Genomic DNA, 23626 nt, shown 5'->3' with positions numbered 1-23626 from the left:
TTCCCCAGCTTTCTCTTTTTATCTTCTGTCAATGTCAAATTGTTGTACTTTGGTGTGCGAGTGTGACAAAACTCAAACTTCAGCACAGAACCACTTTAACTTGTCTGATAAATTTTTCAAAGTGGCTGCGATTAAAGTATTCAGAACATGGGCTTTCTCCCACTGGTTTCTCAGCAGGGCAGCATGAAGTGAATTTTCTTTGATATTGTGAACGGCTATAAGCTTCAAGGTCCGTACTTACATGGCTATCAAATTGCATCTGAGGTTCAGTTCAATGAGAATATTTCAGGAGGCTGAAGCAGAACATGCTGGGACTTGGTGCCACGGTGTAAAGCAAGCTGTTCTGTTGGAGTACATCATCGGTTCTTTTAAAACACCAAGAGATGTGAATCATCATCTTTCAACAGAATAATGTTTCATCATACACAGGCAGATAAACATAAAAAATCACCATTCTTCTGTTACTGTCTATGCGCTGACCTACTTGTCATAGAGAACTGAGAGTTTAAGAAGATCCAGGACTCCGGATAATCTGATGAGATTGTGCAAAGAGGAACGGTCAAAGTGCTTCAATGTTAAAAAGTTTAATTTATACACTAAGGCATTTTACACATCTTTCTTAAGAGTGCTGTTAAGGCTTGTTCTTTTTTTTTTTTTTGGCATAGATTAATGGAAATTGCGGAAATTTAAAGAATGACAGTCACTTACTGCAGATATCCAGTTTTGTTTTGTGGATTTAAAAACACCCTAGACATCACAAGTCAAGTTTTTGTTAAAAATGATCGAGATTGTGAAAAAGCTTGTTGATGGTTTGGGTTGTCTTGACAAAATTGTTCAGGAAAAAAAAAAAATCTCACAATGAAATGTTGGTCTAAAACGAACAAAAAAAAAGTTTTGGTTTTTTTTGAGCAGTGGTATTGCTCAAAAAATACTATTGCTTTTTGAGCAATAGTATTTGCTCAAATAGTTTTGAGCAATACTATTTGCTCAAGAAGCAATAGTTGACAAAACAAGCCGTTATTTCTTCAAGGATGAGTATTTTGTCATGTTAAACAGAACATGTATGTACTTGAGCATTTTTGGAATGACCCCTAACAAACATTTAATTCTCTCGCCCGTGTTGCCTAACAACTGCAACCTTGTTGCACTTTTAGGGATGAACACTGTCGATGCATCTGTGTTTTGGAGACTCCAGCGTCAGCCAATATTTCAGTGCAGCATTATTTAAAGGCAGTAGCAGAAAAAGAAATGAGGCTAACAGGGATGTGCAGTCCCCAAACACTGAAGATGCATGAGGCAGCCTCATAAATTTTGGCTAGAAAAATGTGTGTTTGCAGTTTTTTTTTTGTGCAAACAACCACAGAAAGTTTTGGTCATTTAAAAACCTTTTGGGTAAGGAGAATTCAGCACGAAAGCACTGACATGGAAAGTGGGTGGAGGACAAAATCTGCTACCATGCCGCATAGATGTGCCTCAGTCACAGTCGAACCTCGACCTAAAAACCTGCCTGAAACCCAGCTACACTGCAACTACTTCCTAAAGTACAAGCAGGCGTCAACCAGACTAAGCATTAAAACATGAATCGACGCGGTGATTGTCAATTTATTTGAGCAATAGTGAAATATTGCAGTGAGCTGGCGGGAAGGAAATGTGCAAAGATAAGAGATCAGATTTGCAATAGTTTCCATAGAGATAAATCGGAATTTATCTCTATGGAAACTATAAACTGTAATTTGTCATTTTCTGAATGGTTCATACGAGCACAGTCATACCATACTTGTGCAAGGTTTGCTGTGGAATAAAATCTCCACAGTTTATTATTATTTATTTATTGCAAACAGAGCCGGTGAGTGCTACGTTGTTGGTGGGTGTAAAACGGGGGTGTGCAACTCCATTCCTTGAGGGCTGGTCTCCTGCAACTTTTAGATGCGTCTCTACTTCAACACACCTTAGTCAAATAATGAGATCATTAGCAGGACTCTGGAGAACTTGACTGCACTTAGGAGGTGATTCAACTACTGGATTCAGGTGTGTTGGATCAGGGAGAGTCACAGGACACCGGCCCTCGAGGACCAGGAGAGCCCACACCTGATGTAAAGCTTTGTAGTTCATGTTTGCAAGAAAAGAGACTTGAATGTTGTGATGAACAGAGAGCATTTATTTATTTCATTGAAGAACAAAAATATTGCATCGTGTTTTATTATGTCTGATTAATTCAACCAACTTAAAAAAAAATAAAAAAAGCGAAATCATTTGAAAATAGGCAGAAATATGTCGGGTTTTTCTCACGAGTGAGTGTGAAGACACTGAAATCTAATACCTAATTTGTCTAGTTTTAAAAACAAAAAAATAAACATTTTAATCTACATAAGATGCAGGCTAAGGCCACATCAGCACCAAAAGAAACATGATGCAAATAAGATATTTTATGCCATTTCATGTTCAATTGTAAACCGAGTTTGTGATGATAAAAATACTCGCTTTGAATCTTAACATTCGGATTCTGGATTTTTTAATATTCTTAGAAACCACTTCATAGAGGTTCGTTTCAGTCTTAACTATTTTGTTGTCAGAAAATGACAACTGTTTATTTTTGCATCTGTCTGAGTTTATCCTTCTTTTCTTTTAAATGTCACCTCTAAGCTTATTAAGTTGTTGAACCAACAAGGTGACTAACTGCTATTGTTCTTGGAAGAATCATTAGCCTGGCATCTTTTCAGCCACTCAGAACAACTTTCATTTAAATGTTTGTCATTTGTCAATTTTATTACCACTGAATATGAGTAGGTTTCACTTTAATTATCCATGGACTACCAGATACTGTTCAGACACAGATTTTATTGGCTTATTTATTTTTCTTAAAACCAGAAATATCCATTTACTAAAACATATTGTGTATAGCGAAATTAATCCATAATTGGATTAAATGTCTGGGACATGTCAGCCATCACTAGACGTGCAACAACTTATCTGTCTCTCGACTGGAACTCCCTTTCTTTGAGGGTTTTCTCTGACCGGGATCTCCGAACGGTCCTCCTGAGGACACCCTGACGGCTCTGCGCATTTCATCTCAGAAAAACACAGGAAAACTGAGATAATGTGTTTTCCAGCTGACATCAGTTCATTTAAATCATTTTGCTGATGCTGTGTGCAGGAAAACGGAGCCAACCACGGAAATCTTGGAGACATCTGCAGTAATCTATGTAGAGTAATGTTCAAATGGCTCTTAGAGGTTTTAGCTTTTTACCACATTGCAAACACCATTTTATGTTGTGGATCAACACACAAAAATTACACATTTAAATTTTTGTAAAAATATTTGAGAAATATGTATACCGTAGCTGTGCACATTTTAGAGCCACATTTTGCAGCTTGAACTCTGCACCAGCTTTGTACATGTAGAGACTGAAACTTTAGCCAATTCTCTGTAAAGTAGCCCAGGGTCAGTCATTGGAAGTGATGACTATCCGAGAAGACCAGTTTTTCCAGTTCTGTGGAATATTTGCAGTTGTGTTCAGTTTCAGACTTTGTCACTTTAAGACATTGATATACCTAAATATGCCTGGATCCAAACCACTCTGTTGAGCCTTTTAATGCGTTTGCCTGGAAATAAATTTTCTTAGAGGACTGTCCTGTATTTGGCCTCACCCATCATCCCATCATCCTCAAACACCCCTGTTACTGCTGAAAAGCTTCCCCATCGCATGAGACATTTGGCAAACTGAACAAGAGACTTCTTATGTCTTTCCTTTAACAATCAGTTCCCTATGAAGGCCAGATTGTGTAGTGTGAGTCTACATAGTTGTCCTGTCAGCAGATTCTGCCACCTGAGCAGTGCATCTCTGTAGCTACTCCAAAGTTACCATAGGGCTAACCTTGGCCACTTCACTGATTAATGTTCTCCGTGCTGGTGCTGTCAGGTTAGGTGGACGGCCATCTTTTGGTTTGTTTGCAGTTGCGTAATACTCTTTTAGTCCACCGCACATTATTTATTTATTTTTTTTAAATCCTTATTTGTAAACAAAAACATGACGAACCATGTCTAATTGTTGTTACTCCTACTCATGTATTTCTGTATACCTGAAGTCTATTTAGGCAAATCACAACTTGCCTAAATGTTTTGACATGCTTGTTGCAGCAGTCTGTCTTGTCGGTCTTGGGTTTAGCCATATTTGTAGTTGGTGTTTCTATCAGCTTGTGCATCACAGGTGCCATCAAACTCGCAAAGGTGTTTCCTTTGTCTGTGTACCAACAACTTGCACACATCCATCGTTTTTTCTGAACTACATTTTTCTTTTTTCAATCCATTTTCATTTATGTTCCAAAAGGCTCCTTTTGTTGCTCACTGTTTCCTGCCAAGTCATTTAGTCAGCGTTTGATGTCTGGCAACGTCGCTTTTCCATGCTTTCCGTTTTGTTGTTCCTTTCTGAAGAGCTCACCAGAGTAGCTCCCTCCTCCACCTCCGCCTCTCCATCTGTGCCGCACCCGCGTGTTGTTTCACCACAGCAACAGAAACGCACATCTTGGTCACCATCGGTTGAGGTTGAGCAATCATCGGGCACCCATGCCTGCGCGTCACGCCTCTGGGAGCAATCTCCAGTTCTCCCAGAGGCAGTAATGCATACATGTGACAAAGTGGTTCAGTTTGTGTTCACCACTTGTCCCTTATTCTTATTTCTGATTCATAATGCTTAAATGGAAACATTAGTTTGCAACTTTGCTTCACTTACTACTTGTTTATTATTTTTCTTTAAAGTAACTTTTTGAGTTATCTTGTATTACATGGTTTATTTTGCAGACCCTTTCATTATGTAGATGAGTTTGTAAATTAGATTAATAATTTTATTCTTGTTTCTCTGTTTAGACTTTATTTTTTGTTTTTACCTGTTGTGGCTTGGTCTATTCAAGTGCAGGTGTGTTGCCAATTTGCTATAAAATCAGTGACTTCTTGGAAGCTTGTTTCCAAAAAGTGACAAATGAATCATCAGAAGAATCTGGAACTGGTGGCTGATGCTGTTTTGTGTTCACCTTGCTGATCCTTAACCACACTACTTCACAACACAGATGACATTTGCTTGTTCACAGCACTTCTGCGAAGTACGTGTCTTTTTCCGGTTATGCATTTCTCTTCAAAAGAATGCTGTTGTTTTCCATTTGTACATGTGGCTCTTTGCACGTTAGCCTCATTTTTTCTAAGAAGGTTTGACCTAATACACTGCAGAACTGTCTGGTCTATGCTGAAGGCTTGTTGCCTTAAGGGCAAAGATTGAGCTTTCTATAAGATTTTCCAAAGCAATATGTTGTGTTAATTTGTTTATTTAGAAAAGGGTCTTTAGATAGCATGAGCATTTTAGCACACTGTAGGTGAAAACCAAGTGAAACCAGATCATGGTAAGCACTCTCTGCGTGACATTATATATTTTAGTTAGCTAAAATTAGGATTATTAGAATCACATATTTTAAATGCTCAAATTGTGAGGGGGGATATTTATTACGTTGAGTTTCTGATTACTGCACCTTCAAAAGATATGGGTAAGCCCCAATGATCCACATCTGTGAGTGTTTAAGATGCACTTTGAACACGGTTTTATTGTGTGATATAGAACAATCAAAACGAATCATTTAAGAGATCAGGAAGAGACTTGTGGACCTGTTCCAGCATCATTATCCACAGTACAATGGCTCATTGACCGGTGAGAGGAAGAAGACATTGCACCAAGAATGACGAAACAAATTCTGGTAAAACTTTCAAATGCATTCTGGGAAAATACCTTGGTTTCTGCGATTTGTAGTTTGGTCTAATGAAACAAAACCGTTTGAAATGTTTGGTATTGTGGCAATTATTATATTTGGAGAAAAAAAGTGAAGCCAGCAGACTAGAATACAATGTAAACTGCATTATAGGGTGTTGACAGCATCATGTTGTGTGGATATTTTTATGCAAGAGTGACTAGTGAAGGTCGCAAAATTATTTTTTTTTTGGTCGTTGATGAAAGAATCAAAGCAACACTCCAGGTATGACCTTTGTTGAGGGAATAAGATGCTATAAACCTCAAAAAGTTGACTTGAGACTTAAAACAAGTCGTATAGTTTAGAAGGCAATCCAACCAAATAGTAAGGAAATGTATGTAAGCTTCTGCATTTGAAGATGGTTAGGAAAACGTAAATTATTCTGAAATGGTGCTAATAAAAACAACTTTGGTAATCCCAGCTGATCCTAAACAGGAAAAGGTCGTCCTGATGTATTTGTCAGACAGTAGGTTAAAAAATGTTGTCTCTTTTTACATCGGTATGCAAATATCTGCTTTCATCGGTTCGTGCTTGATATATCTCTTCAGCCACAGTCACATGCATTCATGCACATACATGTTTTTCCATCCAGTATTTTTCTTTCTCCCATACTGCTGGCGCTCCCTCTAGCCCACTTGCTCCCCGCTTTTTTCCTCTCTTTGAGTTTAGGGTCAGCATGATGAGCCTTGGTCTTCTGCGTGACCCTGGGAGAGAGTCTCGAAAGAAGCCAGGCTACAGGGCCACCTGCGATCACTTCTGCTGCACTCCGCAGGACTCGACAGCTACAGAGACAGGAAGCTGTAATTAGGACTGGAGGAGGCTTAACTCTCATGCTTAGCTCTGCTCCTCTCTACCCTGATCTCTCTCTCGTTCGGTTGACAAAAACGCTCAAGCATTAAGAGACTGAAACTCATAATTGCATGTGGTTGAGAGGATTGTAGACCACAGATCTGAGGCAATTTAATGCTTCATTTATTCACCTTTGTTGTTGTTGTGTGTGTCACAGAATCCGTCTAACGCATTGCACACAAGAGAATTGTCAGAGATGTTAAAAGTAAGCCAGCCAGTTAATGATACTGTTAGTTAGTAGTTACTGTGGGATGCACTGCAACAAGGAATAAAAGAAATGGTCATGCTCCGGTTTTGGCGTTTTGTTAATAATAACCTCTGAATCACTGGACCAGTTTGTGCTCCAATAATAACTGTAATGCCTGAAAAGAGGAAACGGAAAATAAACGGTGAGACTTATGTGCATAATCATTCTAATCTCTAAATTTTCTTCGAATTTAGGACACTGAGCAGGAACTTGGTCCATTTTGGTTTGTTTGTCATGAATATATGACCTAGAATGAGAAAAATCCGTGATAGAAAATTAATTGCGATGCATGTCATAATAGCAAATGTGCAATTCGTTGTTTAAATATTTCATGTTATAGCAGACTTACCTGACTTTCATTTTGTTTATGTACTTTTTCACAAACTTTAACATATTTTAAGATGATGAAATCAACTCTTGAAAGCTTTACCCTTTGCATAAAAACTGCTCAGCAACATTTAAGGTTATTTTTATTTATTTTTTTTGTTAAATCCTGTTTTACTGATCTTTAGTATAGGATTTTTTTGGGGACTGATGTATAAATTGGTCATTAAAAAAAATAAAATCAAATGTAATAGAGTTTAGATGGCTGGACCGTCTTTTGGTACTGAGGATATTCAGGCGCAGTCCTTTGGGTAGATCTTGTGTTGTCTGGGGTCTTGTGGTTGGATTTCGGTGGCAAGATTTTGGAGTTTGTAGGCTGAGGTTGACGGCTCAATATATTGAGTTTGTTGGGGCTTTTCTAAATGGTAACTGGGATCTTGGGGGTTAAGAAGTCGGGCAAATTGCTTTGACGTTTTGACTTTTTCCTTTGGTAAAAAAAGAGCAGATTATCCACTCTTGGCACATGAAGTTGATGACTGTCTTCAAAGCTATTTACACTCAACTGTTCATTCAAGCCTTGCTAAAGATCATTTTAATGGAATCTTGTTAAGCTGGTTGAGATGTTATCTATAAAATGTTCCTTTTCAATGTTGTAGACATATTGTACAGAACAAATACAACTGTGAAGAAGCAGGGTTGAGCCGAAGCTTGACGCGTCAAAAACTGCTTGAGGCATTTTTCAGAAGCCCCTGAATCATTTCCTGTGTTTTGATTAGAGTTAATCCGACAACGTTTGGTCCGTGCTTAAAACTGTTGCAAGTTGTGACAAGTGTACTTCGCAGTGGTGTGGAAAGGGGACAGGAGTTTGCCAACTGCACAAACTGTCAGACCTACATCCGTTTTCTTCACACCCCTAACTGTTTCCATTCCTCTCCTCAGGGTCCTGTTTGAGTCGGACACATAACAGACTCATGGGCAGGAAGAAATAAAGGCATCGGTTCAGGTGAGTGCTTCACCAGTCTGCAGTAACTCTCCACATGTTTCCCTTATGCCTGAAGCAGTAACTTTGAGGTTTGTCTTCCAGCCCCTCCCTAGCTGACCTGTCCTGGCTGTGGGGATTTGTTGATGTCGGGCCAGCTCCACGGGTGTCTATGTGAGCGAAGGGTAATGAAGTCCAGCATGAAGCAGTGGCGGAAGCTGTTGTTGGTGGCCATGCTGGTCTGGGTCCTGGTCTTTCTTGCTCTGCTCTCCTACTTCCTGGATGCCCGTGGGGATGAGTCTCTGACCTCTGTTGGCTCTTTACTCTACCAGCATCCTGACACAAGGCGGCTGGCCTCCATACAAGCCTCCAATCAGCAGCATGGATTTGGTTTAAGGCCTGAACTGGCTTTGCAATTAACTACAACACATCTCGGAGACAAACCGGGACCAAAACCTTCCACCAGCTCCATAACCACAGAGACCAGCATGGAGGCAAGCCAGAGCCCTTACTTGACTTACGGTAGCCAGGAGGCGGGTCGCCAAGATTATCTGGACCCACAGAGCCTGGCTGCCTGGTCCTCCTTTGGTACAGAGAACGTGGGCTCTCATTCAGACCCTGCAGTCCAGAGTCGTGAGAGAATGAACCAGGTCAGTGCCCCTCAATACAACGGCGGTGAGGATGAAGAGGAAGTTAGAGAAGATCAAGATCTTGAGCACAAAGGTAGGACTCCAGAAGACGGGAGAACTGGTGGAGACTCTTCTGACGTGGACGATTACCACTTCTCCCGATCTGCCTCTGTGGTGCAGAGGCTGTGGAAGGGCCGTGTGTCCGCCGGCATGCTGAGTCCCCGACTGCAGCGCGCCATGAAGGACTACATGAGCGCAAACAAACATCACGTTTTCTACAACGGACATCGGAAAGATTCTCAGAGCGCCAAAGAGTTGCTGTGTCAAATGAAAACCCAGGCTCAGCTGAAAACAGTGGATGGGTTGGAGGAGCCCTTCTCCTCGCTTGGCTGGGCCGACTTTGTGCCATCCCATCCGCTGGAGCAGCTGAACAAACAGCAACAGGGCAGGAGTGGCTTCAAAAGCTGTGCAGTGGTCACCTCTGCTGGCGCCATCCTGCGCTCCAGACTGGGCAAGGAAATAGGTGAGTGTTGAAAACAAACATTGATAAGAGCACATAGATATATTTTAACAGAAATGGCAGCAAATTGTAGTTCTTGTATGTGAAAATAAGCAATTTTGTTAGATGTAGCAGTGCCATAGATGCCAAAAAAAAAACAAAAAAAAAACATGTTTTATTGAACTGTTCTTATAATTTAAGATTGTTCTAATAAGCTGCCAGAAAAACATGTTGATGTGACGTGATGTTTGACGCATAAAGTTGCGGTGTACTGCCATACACACGTTGCTACATGCTGTCGGTCGCTCCTAGGCTCTACCAATGTTTACCATCTGTGTGGAAAGCTGCTGCTTTGCTATTGAAACTTAAGGCATTTCATTAAAATTGAGCTTTTTTTAATAAGTAGTTTTATGAGTACAGTCAGAAAACTTCACTTCACCTGTCTGTTATGACAACATAGACAAGAACACTCATTTTACAAGCATGAGAAAGCAATATAAAACACTGCAGAAAAGATAATGTCTTGGAGAAATGCTTGTACTTTCTCAAATATTAAAACATATTTTTGGAGGAAATTGCGTTGTTCTTCACAACAGGATGACTGTGGGACTGAAAGAAGTGTTTTCCAGCATGGCCTGAATGCAAAACAAGAAGAACGCTGTGTTGATAGTGAAATTACAACGGGACATTTTAGAAGATTTTGTGTGACACACTTGGAAATCTTGTTGCATTCTACGAGTACACACATTTCCCTGAATAAGAAACAATTCATTCTGAGTAGTATGTAGTCGCTTTCAGTTTTTTTTTATTTTTTATTTAGAGATTAGAAACGGCTCAGAGAAGAAAAAAAACTTCTAAAGCTTCTAATGCAAATCTGTAAAGATAAAAAATGTAAAGAAATAAAATTTAATTTGCAAGGAAAATCAGCATATGACTGTTGGAGAAACACGCCATATTGTAAATGAACTTATACCCACTTGTACTTTCTCGCATGTGATAGAATAGCTATTTCTTCCAAAGAAAAATCAGGAGCGGAAAACAAGTTCGACTATGAAACTAGAACTCAATCAGCGAGAACCAGCCGAGAAACCCACTGAGAACCCATGGATGATCTCTGGAGGCTGGAGGAGATGCAGAGATCCACAGCTCAAATGGGAGGACATGTCAATAGAACAACAGACTCCAGTAATCTGGCACTTATGTGAGAAAAGGAGCCTTATAAAAATCCTCTTTGACGTTTGCATCCACCGTGTGGAGGACATGGTAAACACGTGGAAGAATAAACTCTTATCAGATGAGGCCAAAACTGAGATGTAAGGCTCATGTGCGAGTCCAAAAACTAACCTTCACACTATACTGAACCCATCCTGTTGTTGGGTTGATTTTCTTTAGCACTGACAAGGAAGCAAAGGGGAGTTGATTTGTAGAAGGATGGCGCTAAATACATTAAAACCTGGAAGAACAACCTGCTAGAGGCTGCAAATATCTTGGCCGTCCATCAGGACAACAGCTTTACGCAGTCAGAGTTCCAATGCAATGTCATATTAAGAAATGTGACTAGATTCATAACTGTATCTAGTGAATCTAACAGAGCTGTAGGAGGATTGAGGAGACATCTCGGGTTCTAAAGGAGTAAAACCGGTAGACATCACTTGCACTGAAACTTTTATTGCAGCAAAAAATGTCTGAAATACATTGTAGCCCTTTTGTTCATGATGTTGTGGAGTTTTGTGTTGGTTCTTCATGCACATTCCTGATAAAAACCACACAGGCTTGTAAAAAAAAAAAAAAAAGAGTTACTTTTATCTGTCTTCCGATGAACAGTGTTTAGGTTTGCTGGGGCTTTCACAGATGAGCTTGTCAATCTGATTGTGCGGAAACTTGAGATTTTGCTTCGTACGTTTTATTTCTCTCCGTCAGAACGTGTGTGTTCTTGGGTTTTAAGCGACTATTGGCAGCTTTTCTGTAAGCGGGGAGAGTGTGAACTCGGCGACAGATGGCTCACCAGAAAAAGCAAAAAATCCCCTCTGGTAGCTAATCAGCCTTCTTCACATCACGTATAGCTTCCTTGCATTTCTCAAACCGCTACGCAGAATAAGCGGTAGCATTAATCAGCTCGGCTTGAGCTTCATGCTTATCTACTTAATTTTTGTGACATTTTTGTTTCCTGAGACTATGAAGGCATTTGCTGCCTGAGACGACATTGTCCTGGACAGAGTGGAACTGACTAAGAAGATTTCTTGGAAAATCAGATGCAGGTGATGTAAACCTGCATTATGCACTTGATCTTGCGGTCACGGTGGAATTGACTTGTTGTGCTGTGTCAGTGGAAACGTTAGTCGTTCTGCTTTAGTCTTTCCACAGCTCTCCATAATGTGAAATAGCTTGAAGTGCTAAAAGATTCCTGCACATTTACAGAAATGCTGACTAAATCCTTATTCCAGTATACCTTTTTGCGTGTGATTACATGTTTTGTGAGTTTTTCTTCTGGTTTTTCCCCCGTTTCCTCAAAGGACACATCTGATTTGACAGATAAAAACAAGGAGCTTGATTTTTATCAAAGCTACCTGATATAGAGGCACAATAGGAATATGTCTCTATTTCACATTCCTCAGGCACATGAAAACCTGTTCTACCGTTAGCCTCCGTGTTTGTACTTGTTTGCCCCTTTGTATTATGATGCAGACAAAGATGCTCTTGAACAAACAAGGTTCACCCGTTTCTATTGTTGCATACAAGTCAACAGATTTACATTCTTATACAGTTGAAACCAAACATTTACTGTTTACTGTTTTTCCTCATTATCTGTCATGAAATCAGACAAAATTTTTTTTACACCAATTAGGATTACCAAAGTTCTTTCTATTTGCGAAGTGCCAGAACATTTTGAGTTGGATCAGCTACTCATAATGATTTACTTTTGGTTCTTTTCACTTGTCTCCTTATCTCCTTATCTCAGAACTAATGTAACTGAGTCCGTTGTTTTAGGCCACCGCTCACAGATATCTCCATGGATTTTCTAAGAGTTTTTCCGGGTTTTGTGAAGGCCAATCCAATGCACTGATTTTGTTGACCTTAAGCTACTTTGTAGCTAACTAACCCAACATGATTCTGCCGTCACCGCTGTACCTCACAGATGGGACAGTGTTGTCGGGTTTGCAAGCGTCTCTCCTTTATCCTCCAAATGTAGCAAGGCCTGTTGAGGCTGAAAAATCTATTTTTTGTCATGAGACCACAGGAAATGAAAAAGACAGGATAGGTTTAGAATGGCTTCAGTAAGAAAAGATAAATTGTCTTGTTAGACAGTGTATGTAGGTATCTGGTTTCAACGGTTATATCTGTACAAATGCATTGGACATTTAAAAAAAAAATGAGTACAATAAATTATTATTCATGGTCATCTGCACTGACGTTTGTCCCATACATACAAATACAATACAGCAGCAGGGGTGTTGACTCGGTGTGTCATCATCCCATTTCTCGATAAATAAAAGAAGGGGTATGATACTTGATGCAACTCGATGAACAAGATGAGCGTCATGTGGCCGCAGTAACCACCACGCAACCGTGTGGTGCTGGAAGAGCTAGCTTTTACATGGCATCAGTTCTTTAGTTCGGCCTCCACAGGAAATCAAACCGCATCGATCTTTCTCTACTTGCCGTTACCCTGTTGTGCTTTTACAACGACGGTTTCAGTGTGCGTTATGCAGCTCATCACTAATAATCAATATGCTTGAAAATAAATGAGAATCTGACATCTTTGTCGTGGCACATGCAGGTTTACTGGCATTTTGACTTTGGTGTTTTCACTGGCTGAAGCCTTTATGTGAGTGGTTTGCCACTCTGGAGTTGAGTCAAACGTGTGGAAGTGATACGGTGGGTGACTGCCATCATCTGGTGGATGGAGGGAACGACACCCAATCTGAGGGCGAAGAGCACTCATGTTAGAACAACACATCATTCAAAGATGCAGGAACAGGAGCCAAATACTCCCATGTCAGGCTGGTGAACAAATGATTAATGAGACTGTGGGGGGAATAAATGTAATCTATCTTTTTCAATGTTATGTTTTGAAAACAAAGGGCGCGTGAACAAGCAGGCAAAGGAATAAAAGTACATTTGGTTGCATTGTCTTTTTATTTATGCAGGCACAAGTGAAATAACATTCAGCTTTGTTATTGTGATAAATTGTCTAGGGCTTTTAATGCTGCAGGTTATGTTTTTTAAAATTTTGTTTGTTTTTTATCAAAACGGGTCGCTCGTGTAAATGAGATCTGGGATCTAATTGAGACCGCCTGTATGAATAAAGGTCAAATAAATGAAAAATAAATGATTTAATAAAGCTGAAAATTAAAAAAATTGAATACTACTGAAAAAGTAACAACTTTGCCAAGATTTTATTTCTGTTTAACTTGATCTGACAAAAAGATACAAAGAAATGTTAGGTAGAAATTTAGAACATTAGATTAAATAAAAGATTTGTCTGCCTAATGAAAAGTAATCCCCAATAAGTTCACTAACAGTGAAACTCATTCTGGACCTCAAGCAGATTCTCTGCCTCTCTACACTTCTTACAGACTCTAGGACCTTAATTTCCAAATTAAATATACGATTTATTTTTACTTAACATAAGAACTTTGGAAGCCTGAGGAAAAGGTCAGTCTTTTTTCTTTTTACTCCAAATAAGTCACTTCTCACACTCTGAGCATATGTATTCTGTCCATTGTTGCGTCTGTGTCTGGGGAATCGTCCCCAAACTGTTTTATAATCTTAGTTTCACTGTCATCTTTATGTTATGGTTGTCCGTGTTGGTTGTGGAATTGTTTTCCATCACACGTTTTCCTTCCACTCAACTTTCCGCCAACCTGCTCAAACAGAGTACTCTGTGAGCAGCCAGCTTCTTGAAGAATGACATTTTTTGAATGACATTCAGCAGATAGTTTCAGACTGGTCAGACATCTGTCTGGTAATGTGGGCTATAATACATTATTTCTGGATTAAAAATCCCTTAACTTTTATTATTTAGATTCAATATTCTTAACATTGTCTTTCTGTCAGCATGAAGCAATAAACATATAAAATAATATTAATACTCCTGTTTACAGTTTAGCTCCCTCAGCTGTGATTTGGAGGACATCTGCTGAAAACGAATGGGCAAATGACAGAATGCCCTCTAGTGGTGGAATCAGACATGACACTGATTACGTTGGAAACAGCAATCATAAAAGTTATAAACCTTATTAAATCTATCTATCGTATCAGATAGAAATACACATACAACAAAGAAACCATTCTGGTTTTACAGACAACCATTTCTTGCTTTTTTGGGGGGATTTTTTAATTTTTTTTTTTTTTTACTTCAAGTGAATTTTAAATAACACAAAATGATTTATCACATTCAGACCAGAACATGATGTCTAATAGTTGGCTATTATTTCTTTTCTTTTCTTTACCAATGATATGCTAAACCACAATTCTTTCATCGTAGTTCACAATGAAGATAAATTTGGTACATTTGTGACGCAAAGGTTGTCTTAAGAGATTAATTCAGCCTGAAGGTCAATTTTCAAACCGATGGGCTGTGAAATGTCTTTATTAAGGTACCCTGATTTTTCCTTTTTGCATTTTATTACTTTTATTACGTCTGTCACGGAACAGCTCTACCATTTTGTGTTTTTCTTCTGTGGATGTTCGATATTTGAACTTATGTCCCTCATTGAGGATGTCATGACTCAGATTTTCCTTAGTTCTTAGAGTCTTAAGTTTAGGTAAATATTATTTATTTATGTCATACGTATTGTATGACTTAAATCAAGGTTAAATTGTCCTGAAAGATATGTTGTTGTTTGTTTGCTTTTTCCCCCCAATGTATTGTTTTTATCGGGACTGTTAAATAATGGCGCCACTATTTAGTGTTTTTGTTGTGTGTATGTGTGATGATGAAGGTCATGACTGGTTTCTCTTAGTTCTTTGTATATTTATCTGGAGAAACCACTAACTTTCAGAAACACATCGACTGTGTTTCTTTAAATTAGAGCAGTTTCATTTTTGAGAAACTGTTTTGTTTTTTATATATTTAATGATATTGTAAAACCACACGCCAATGCTAAGATTTTTTTTGAAAAACTTTTACCTTGATGAACATAAAAAAACAACAACAATCTGTTTAGAGAGATGGTCATTTAAAGTCTACCATTTTTAGTAGAGGTCTGTATAAGAGACGTGTTTTGAGTATTTTAGAGCAGCCGGCCAAGCTCAACTGTTTGCTTAATGGCTGCGTATATGACGAAGAAAAGTCGCATCATAAGCCGAAGGATCATTTTTCCATGTGTCAGTTCAACGCGAGAGAGGAGGATTTCTGAAGCTCAATCGATCAGCAAACAGGCTGAAATGTATGTAAATGCTGCACCATCTGTTAAGCTGCAGATTTCACTAAGGCAAATAAACACCAGAGGACGTCAAATGAATCGTTTCAGGGCCGTGCGGTATGAAAATGATTTTAAAAGTGAACTCATTACTCTTCACCCATCAGTTACCTGAGCCAACCACTAGGGAGCGCTTTAGTACTGCTTGTTGTCAGCGGTGATCGACACAACAGAGACGGATAAACTTTTGTGGCTGATCTTCATTTACATAGGTTGGATTGTTTAACAAAAATAAATAACGTTAATTGTTTATTTGAGGGTAATTCTCTCTCACTTTGCTGACTTGAAAGACACAAATATTATCTGACATGACGAGCTTCATCTCTTCTGAATAATGGGCCCGAAAATATCACATCACAATTTTCTGATCAAGATTTTAATTAAGATTTCCCTACATAAAATCATAGCTCTTAAAGAACATAACACTATATATTAGTTCAAATATTAATATATAGAGATTGCATTAATTTGCCTATTTGTATCAGACATAATTTATATATTTAAGAAATATTTGAAAATACTTAAGACAGTCTTTCAAGCTGTTTTACTTTGTAGCTCAAAGTTTAATTTATTTAAATTTCAAAACAAAAACACTCGGGTAACATTCACTCTCGCCTCCATATCCACATTTATCGGTAAGAAGATTCTATATCATGATTTTTGAGGGAATTTTTTTATCACAACTGGTTTATCTTTAGCATCAGTGTCAAAATTAACATTGGTAACGGCAGTATTTATAATAAGTTTATCATGTAATTTTGATTTGTATTCATTATTTAGTCACATTGTCACCATCCCACTCAGAATACCTTCAGTTTTAATTGATATGTCAGGGATAAATTGAAGCCTGAACATAATGCATCAAGCATTAGATGTTTTTTGTTGTTGTTGTTTTTTTACCACCATTTTAAATAACTTATTCTATTCTGATGCTTTCACTGTGAAGGTTTTGCCTTATTTATGTTATTAATAATGGCAGAAATATGGTACTGCATTGGCCGCTCAGCTGAGTGTGATCACACCCTCGGATACAACGCCAGCAATCCAAACGAATGTGACAAACCAGACAATCCTAAAGAGCATCAACGTCCATCTAGATGTTCCTGAACTGTTACCAGCGAGTAGATAGTGACAGCTGGATGAGAGGGCTGCTTTTTTTAGTTTTTCATTTTAAGGTAGTGAGGAGGAAACGCCTTCAAAATGCTGTCCTTTTACAGTTGCAAAGTCCAAAGTTTAGTGATTCAACACTTGTTGCTCTTTGGTGATTTTAACATCCTGACCTTACTGCTGCACATCTGAGACAAAACTTTGCTGGAAAACCCAAAAATCAGTTGGTTTTTTTTGTTTTTGTTTTTTACAAGCTCAGTTGCTAAATATAGCTCTAATTGTGAATGCACAAACAGGAATAATGTTGTAATTGTTTCATGATGATCTTTAAGCCAGTAACCTATTTAATTCCTGCCGCAAAAGTTGAGGTATTAAGAGGAATATCAATGATTGCACCTGAGCAAGCACAAGAATCTGCAATTCATAGAATGTGCTCTGTAGAATATTTCATGGTCGCTCTGCAGCTCATTAACATTTTCCAATCCTTCACAGTTTGAGATCGTTTCTCTGCCCACTCCTACCTCTTTGTGTACTTTGATATCGGCTCAATCCTTTGTCCTTTTGTTGACTTTGGCCCTTGTTTGTCATTTAGACGCTCATGATGCAGTTTTGCGGTTCAACGCGGCCCCTACAGAGGGATATGAGAATGATGTGGGAAACAAAACTACCATCCGCATCATCAACTCACAGGTACGTCCAAAATCTGGCCTCAAATTGACTTAAATAATGCTGTATTTCAGACTTGTGCAGTTCTCTGATTCACCTGAAAAGTATCTATATTGTACTTCTCAGAAAGAGCATTGTTGTTAAAACTGATTGAAATTCTCTGTCGATACAAAATACAGTGACTCATTCAGGGTACAAGGAGTTTTATTATTGTAAATTGAAGGTGGAAGTTTAATATTCCAGTCTCTGTAAAATGAAAAGAACATTTCTTTCAATTTGGGACTTTATATCAATGCCAGTTTGTCAATCAATATTTACTAAACAAAACTGAAAAGCTTTGTGGGATGATGCACAAAGTCAAATGAGCAATCAACACATTTCTGCTTGATTGGTTTGGCAAAGACTAGATATAATTATTATATTTTTTTTCTATCTCTCTGAGTTTAACAAAAGCAGATAGAGAATACATACATCTCTGGAAAAAATTATACCACTTATAATGATCAGTTTCTCTGATTTTACTTTTTATAGGTATAAGTTTGAGTAAAATGAACATTGTTCTTTTATTCATGTCTCCAAAATTCCAAGCAAAAATTTTTGTATTTATTTGCAGAAGGTGCAGTGCTTTCAGACTTCAAATAATGTGAAGGAAACAAGTTAATATTCATTTAGAAACAACAATACTAATGTTTTAACTCGAGAAGAGTTCAGAGATTAATATTTGGTGGAAAAACCAGGAGGTTTCCAGTGGGGTTCTGTGCAGTGGACTCTTAATTTGTTTCCAGAACTGTATCTTGATACATTAATTCTTTATACTTCTTTTATAATTGATTACATTTCCTGGCAGATTCAAAGTTGCAGAGTCTTTCAAAGAAAATGCTGCATATTTTCAATCCTGTTTATGTTGTAGTTCTTTAAAAAATGTCATAATCAAACCAGCAGATTAGAACCCAAAGGAAACTGGAGATTGGTATTGCCAAGAAAAAGGTTTATCAGTCCTTCTCTGGTATAAGTTTAAACAAAAAAGGCATCTTGATCAATTATTTTGTGTTTCAAGCATTTGAATGAGTATTTTTGGCACAAAAAAGGCTCAAGGTAGCATTAAATTAAGCTTGATATTCTCATAAATAGATACCTAAGTCGTCATATTTCCTCTTCACAGATTTTGGCGAATCCCAATTTTGACTTCAACACGAGCTCCATCTATAAGAATATAACGCTGGTGGCCTGGGATCCTGCACCTTACAATGCTAACTTGCATCAGGTATGTACCCTGCAGAGGGCCAGCTGCTTATGCATCAGCAGTTTTAGAGGATTATAAATTCATGAACATCAACACTGTGATGCGTGAATTGCAGACTGTAGAAAATCCAGTATGCATCCGATAGAAATGTTCTCCTTCATCGTCGCATTGCCAAGGTCACTTCAGACATGATATCTGAGCTTATAATTCCCAGAGAGGATCACACGCTCCTCAGTCCTCACTCTCATGCTCTTGTCTGATCGTCGTGTGACTTTGAATGAGCTCTTATTTGTTTGCTTTGCTGCTTTCTTTCTTTTTTTTTTGTGCCGTCACTTTTTCCTGAAAACGCGAGTTTCCAGAAGATCTGTACCAAATAGTCAACTCTAAGTTATAATTAATTTTTTCGATTTCATTTTAAAAAAGTATGAAAATGAGTCAAATAACAAATGTTGGGTACGTATCCTTTAACACTTAAATGTGGATAATCCTGTAATTTCTTCATTTTCTGCTGCTTCCAACGCTACCACTTCCCTCAGAACTAGCAGCTCTGTTTCCTCTGTTATTTGCCGCAGTCCTTGGGAAGAAATATTGTAATTGGTCAAAATGGGAATAACAGCTCAACCTGCAAATACAACCAGAATCTGGTTTCAACCTGGAAATCATGATTTATGCATCTCTAGTTCCAACAGCCTGTGAGATCCATTCTACTTTTATATTTGCAATTAAAGTTGATTTGCATTTATGCTGCTGGTGGTCTGCTGTCTGAATGGTTTAAATTATTCCTCAGTATGGCGTTACAACAAGAAAATCCACTAGATCATTAATTAGCTTTTTCCATTTCATCCTCTGGGTTGAAACAGGAGAAAATGATTTTACTCTTTGTGCTTTAGCGGCTTCACATGACGACCACATCAAGAAAAAGCCGTGCTATTAGCAAATATTGTTCAGAAAAACTGCGAACGAAACTAGATTTTTTAAAAAAAGGGTAATTTACTTAATTACTTATTTACTTAGTTTACTTGAGTTCAAATAACGTTCAGTCTTCTCCTGTGGTTTCACCATGAGAAATTTTCAGACACAAGAAGAAATGGAGGAGGATTATTGTCAAGATTTTTGTAAAGCTCTCGTCTCAACAGCCTTGCTTCTTGTGCTGCTGTCAAGTGATGACAATATTGCCTGAATTTATCAAATCAAGAATGCTACTGAAGTGTAGTTTCTGGCATCTTGAAAAGTCATCCACCTGGTATTGTTAATTGGCCTTCCTGCTTTTTGTACTTTTTCTTTTTTTTAATCTCTTTATTGATGGCTATGAGTCGTCTCAATGCTTTGGTTCAAGTTTCATGGTCAGGTCATTAAAAGTCTGCTAAATGTTTCAAATAAAGTTTTTTTTTTTTTTTCATGACTTCTAGCTTTTGCTTCAAGGATATCAATTTAGCATCAGAATAAACCTCTGAATATTTGTGATGTAATTTGAAATGACTGATCACGTTGTTATCCGTTTGGGAACCTTGTAGTGGTTTTTGTTGCGTTTTTTTACTGAAATGTTAATTATTCGAAAGCAGAATGAAGAAAGCAATTAGAAATTTCTTTGCATAAGGTTTCAGCACACACAACGCACATTTCTTTCCCCAATAAACCAAATATCTGCGATGGACTTAGCCTGGCAGAAACCAGACTGCTACAGAGGGTCTGCGCTGTTGAGAAACAATTGTAAAAATGTATTGAAGTAATTCTCTGCCAACCTCTGGTCCACAGTCACTGAAACAGTAAGAAACAACTAATGCTTAAAGACATTTATTTTCTCTGCTACAAAAAGATAGAAGAATAACTTCTGGAATGCCGGCTATTTTCACCAAAGGAATATTTTTCCGTTGGTAGCTGCACTTTTTAAATTTTAAAGATGTTCTCCCAATTTAAAGTAAAAATTGCCCCTTCAGGCTTTATGTCAAAAAGGGTTAGATTGAGTCCAAACTATTAAGAAAACAGCACAAAGTTCAGAAGAAAGTGGAAGGAAGTATGCTAGTTAACTTTTTAAATGATACAATAATTTGCAACTTGTGATAAAACACAGAAGATCAAGTTTTCTCAAAATAATTAAAAAAAAGAAATGTGATGCAAGTGGACCTAAATGCATAAATGTATGCAAAGTATCACATAATTATCTTCTTCTTTCTGTCTCTATTAATATGTTTTATTACAGTGAAAGTTTCATTTCTCCAGAAAGTGGAAGAAAATACATTTTAACTGAAGTGTCACCATAATCAGTTGAAATCGGTATATTCCTGTCAGGATCGATGCATTTTTTTTTTCATTTCTGTTAATTCCAAATACTCTATTTTAAAAAGTCATCTCTCTGTTTAATGTTAGTGTTTGATTTAATTAAAGTCTCATCTTGGCTCTGATGGCAAATAATGAAAAAGGAAAAACCTTGTGATCTCTGCTGACTTGTGCATTCTTCATGTTCTTTTACTGAATCAATTTTAAGTCCATCTTGTTCAGTCATTGTGCATTTTTAAACTCCAAGGCCAACAACAAATGAATAAAACATGACCAGCTAACAGAGGAGACAACATACAAATAACAATTGAATATATTGCAGAGTCAAATATGAAATGCATCAAAATTGATGCTCGGGGTCGTGTCAGTGAAAAGGTACGGTGGCAGATAAAAAATTAAGATTCACAGCCATGTGTTGCTCTGGCCTTAGTGGAAACAGTAAATCAGAGATGAATATAAAGCCGAAGTGACAGTTCATCTTCAAGACTAAAGAAATGGTGCCAACTTCTCCTGAACTGCTTGGCATCATGTGAGCCTTTCATCTTCTGCAAGTGTCTTCACATTTCTTTCTTTCTTTTTTTTTTTTTTCACAGTGGTAGGCAACTTAATTAGATTTGTAGAGACAATTTCTTGACCTTTCAACATGATTAGAACAATTAAAAAAATTTTATTCTGACCACAGATTTGTTCTAATGGATTGAAAATATATTTTTAAGTATGAATGCTGTTTAAAAAAATATATAAATCTATTCGTTTTCCTGCACCATAGATGATAATGTATAGTTAAAACAGTGTTATGTGCTTTAACTATTTAATTTAGCTTAAGGATGAAACCATCTCTTGGTAAAATTTGCTGTACAAATAAAACTAAAGTAGAAAAGTGACGTGCATAGATTAATAAAAACGGCTAATAATCTGAATAATATAACACAGAATTAGAGAAAATATAATGGAATTTCTAGATTTGCAAATGTAAACATAAATGTGTTAGTGATATAAATTCCTCTGAAATAAACAACCTTAATGGAGAGATTTGTTCAGAAGGTGATTTTGTGAACAAAATTGAACGACTATGTAGTGATTTAATGTCTGTGCATCGTATTACTCGAGATGCACACAGACGGCATTGACAACTTTTATTGACTTTACAAGCAATGGAAACTTTTACAACTTTTACAGGTTTGATGTAAACTGTCTGTGTCCGTAAATCTGCTGTACTGACTCTATGAAAAACATTAAGATGCTCAGCTATCTGCTTAAAATGTAAAGTTTTCTATGGCGGCTTCCCTGCTGAGAATAAGCACACTCTGCTATTATAATTGTAATCCAAGAAATCTAAATAACTGGTAACAAAGTAAGAAATCAGATCGTTACTTAGGATTATTTGTTAGGCGGTGACTGATGGATTTCGAAAACTCTTGCCGTTTCCTTCGTCATTTAGGGAATTGAACAACCTTTTTTAAAAAAGGGTCTGGTGTCGTTTTAAATTTCAAAATGCTGGAAGAATCTGAGATGACGACGATGAGGCGCTTTAAGGGCAATAAAAATATGGAGGTTTTTAGCACTGCAGTCATCAAGTATAGATTATCTACTAAATGCTATAACTTTGATTATGGTAATTATTAAAACCTGTAAATGTTTTCTGTCTAAGCATTCAAAATGAAATTCTTTCTTGCTCCAACTATGGTGTTTTTTGTATTTTTGTCTTGTCTTCAGTGGTATGCCACTCCGGACTACAACCTGTTTGGTCCGTACATAGATCAGCGTAAGGCCCACCCCGACCAGCCCTTCTATATCCTTCACCCCAGCTACGTGTGGCGACTGTGGGATGTGATTCAGAGCAACACTCAGGAGAACATCCAGCCCAATCCCCCCTCCTCTGGCTTCATAGGTGAAGACACACACGGGCAGCGAAACATGGGTGCTACATATTTCACCGTTCCTGCAGTCGCCTTTGTACTTCTCAGGTTTCAGCTGTTTTAAGCTTCCTCAGCTGGGAAAAATTTATCTGACGGATAATTTCCTTTCTTTCTAATGAATAATTTCTGTCATGAATTTATTTAACAAAGCAAAGCAATTTGGGGATATCTCTTAGATTAAGGTTTAATTTGGAACCAGTCAAAAATGAATTGACCACTGACCGTGTAGTATGTCTTCTTTTCCCTTTTAGACCTTGTGAATGTTTCACTGTGTTAGTCACAACTAAATAGATGCATTTAAAGTGGTTAGGTCTTTTTTTTTTATTCATTTCTACTGGAAAAAATTGCAAAAAGGGTCAAGATTCCCCTGAGACGCTTACGTAGGAAGCGTGTACAACCTTCTTAAGCACTCTTAATGTGTTGCATCACATATTTTTAACTCCCCCACAGATATCACATTTAGCTTCCCGTTTGGTCTCCTTGTCTACCGTGAGACACTGCAGCTTTCCTTCCTGCAACTTCTCGTTGGTAGAGTGGGTTTTATTTGAATACATCTTTATCTGGTAAAGGTAGGCTTTAACGCAAAGACGTAGCATGAGAAGAAAAATACTGTGAAAGAAATAAAACGCAAGCCGTTTTATAGACGCAAGAACATTATGACAAGACAAATGA

At 37.8% G+C, this 23626-nt stretch overlaps 1 protein-coding gene across 1 annotated transcript in view; it reads left to right on the top strand.

Annotated features, from left to right (window-relative positions):
- Positions 1–23626, top strand: part of st6gal2a (ST6 beta-galactosamide alpha-2,6-sialyltranferase 2a) — a 51110-nt gene that overhangs the window by 19549 nt on the left and 7935 nt on the right. The window contains exons 2-6 of the mRNA XM_044132547.1: positions 8150–8213; positions 8295–9341; positions 17442–17539; positions 18678–18779; positions 22752–22926. Coding sequence (XP_043988482.1) covers positions 8336–9341; positions 17442–17539; positions 18678–18779; positions 22752–22926 — 1381 coding nt within the window. The 5' untranslated portion in view covers positions 8150–8213; positions 8295–8335. The remainder of the gene's footprint in view (positions 1–8149; positions 8214–8294; positions 9342–17441; positions 17540–18677; positions 18780–22751; positions 22927–23626) is intronic.

Source organism: Gambusia affinis, linkage group LG11, assembly GCF_019740435.1.
Source record: "Gambusia affinis linkage group LG11, SWU_Gaff_1.0, whole genome shotgun sequence".
Lineage (NCBI taxonomy): Eukaryota > Metazoa > Chordata > Actinopteri > Cyprinodontiformes > Poeciliidae > Gambusia > Gambusia affinis.
The sequence above is the reverse complement of the archived record's forward strand: the minus strand, read 5'-3'. Positions and strand labels throughout refer to the sequence as shown.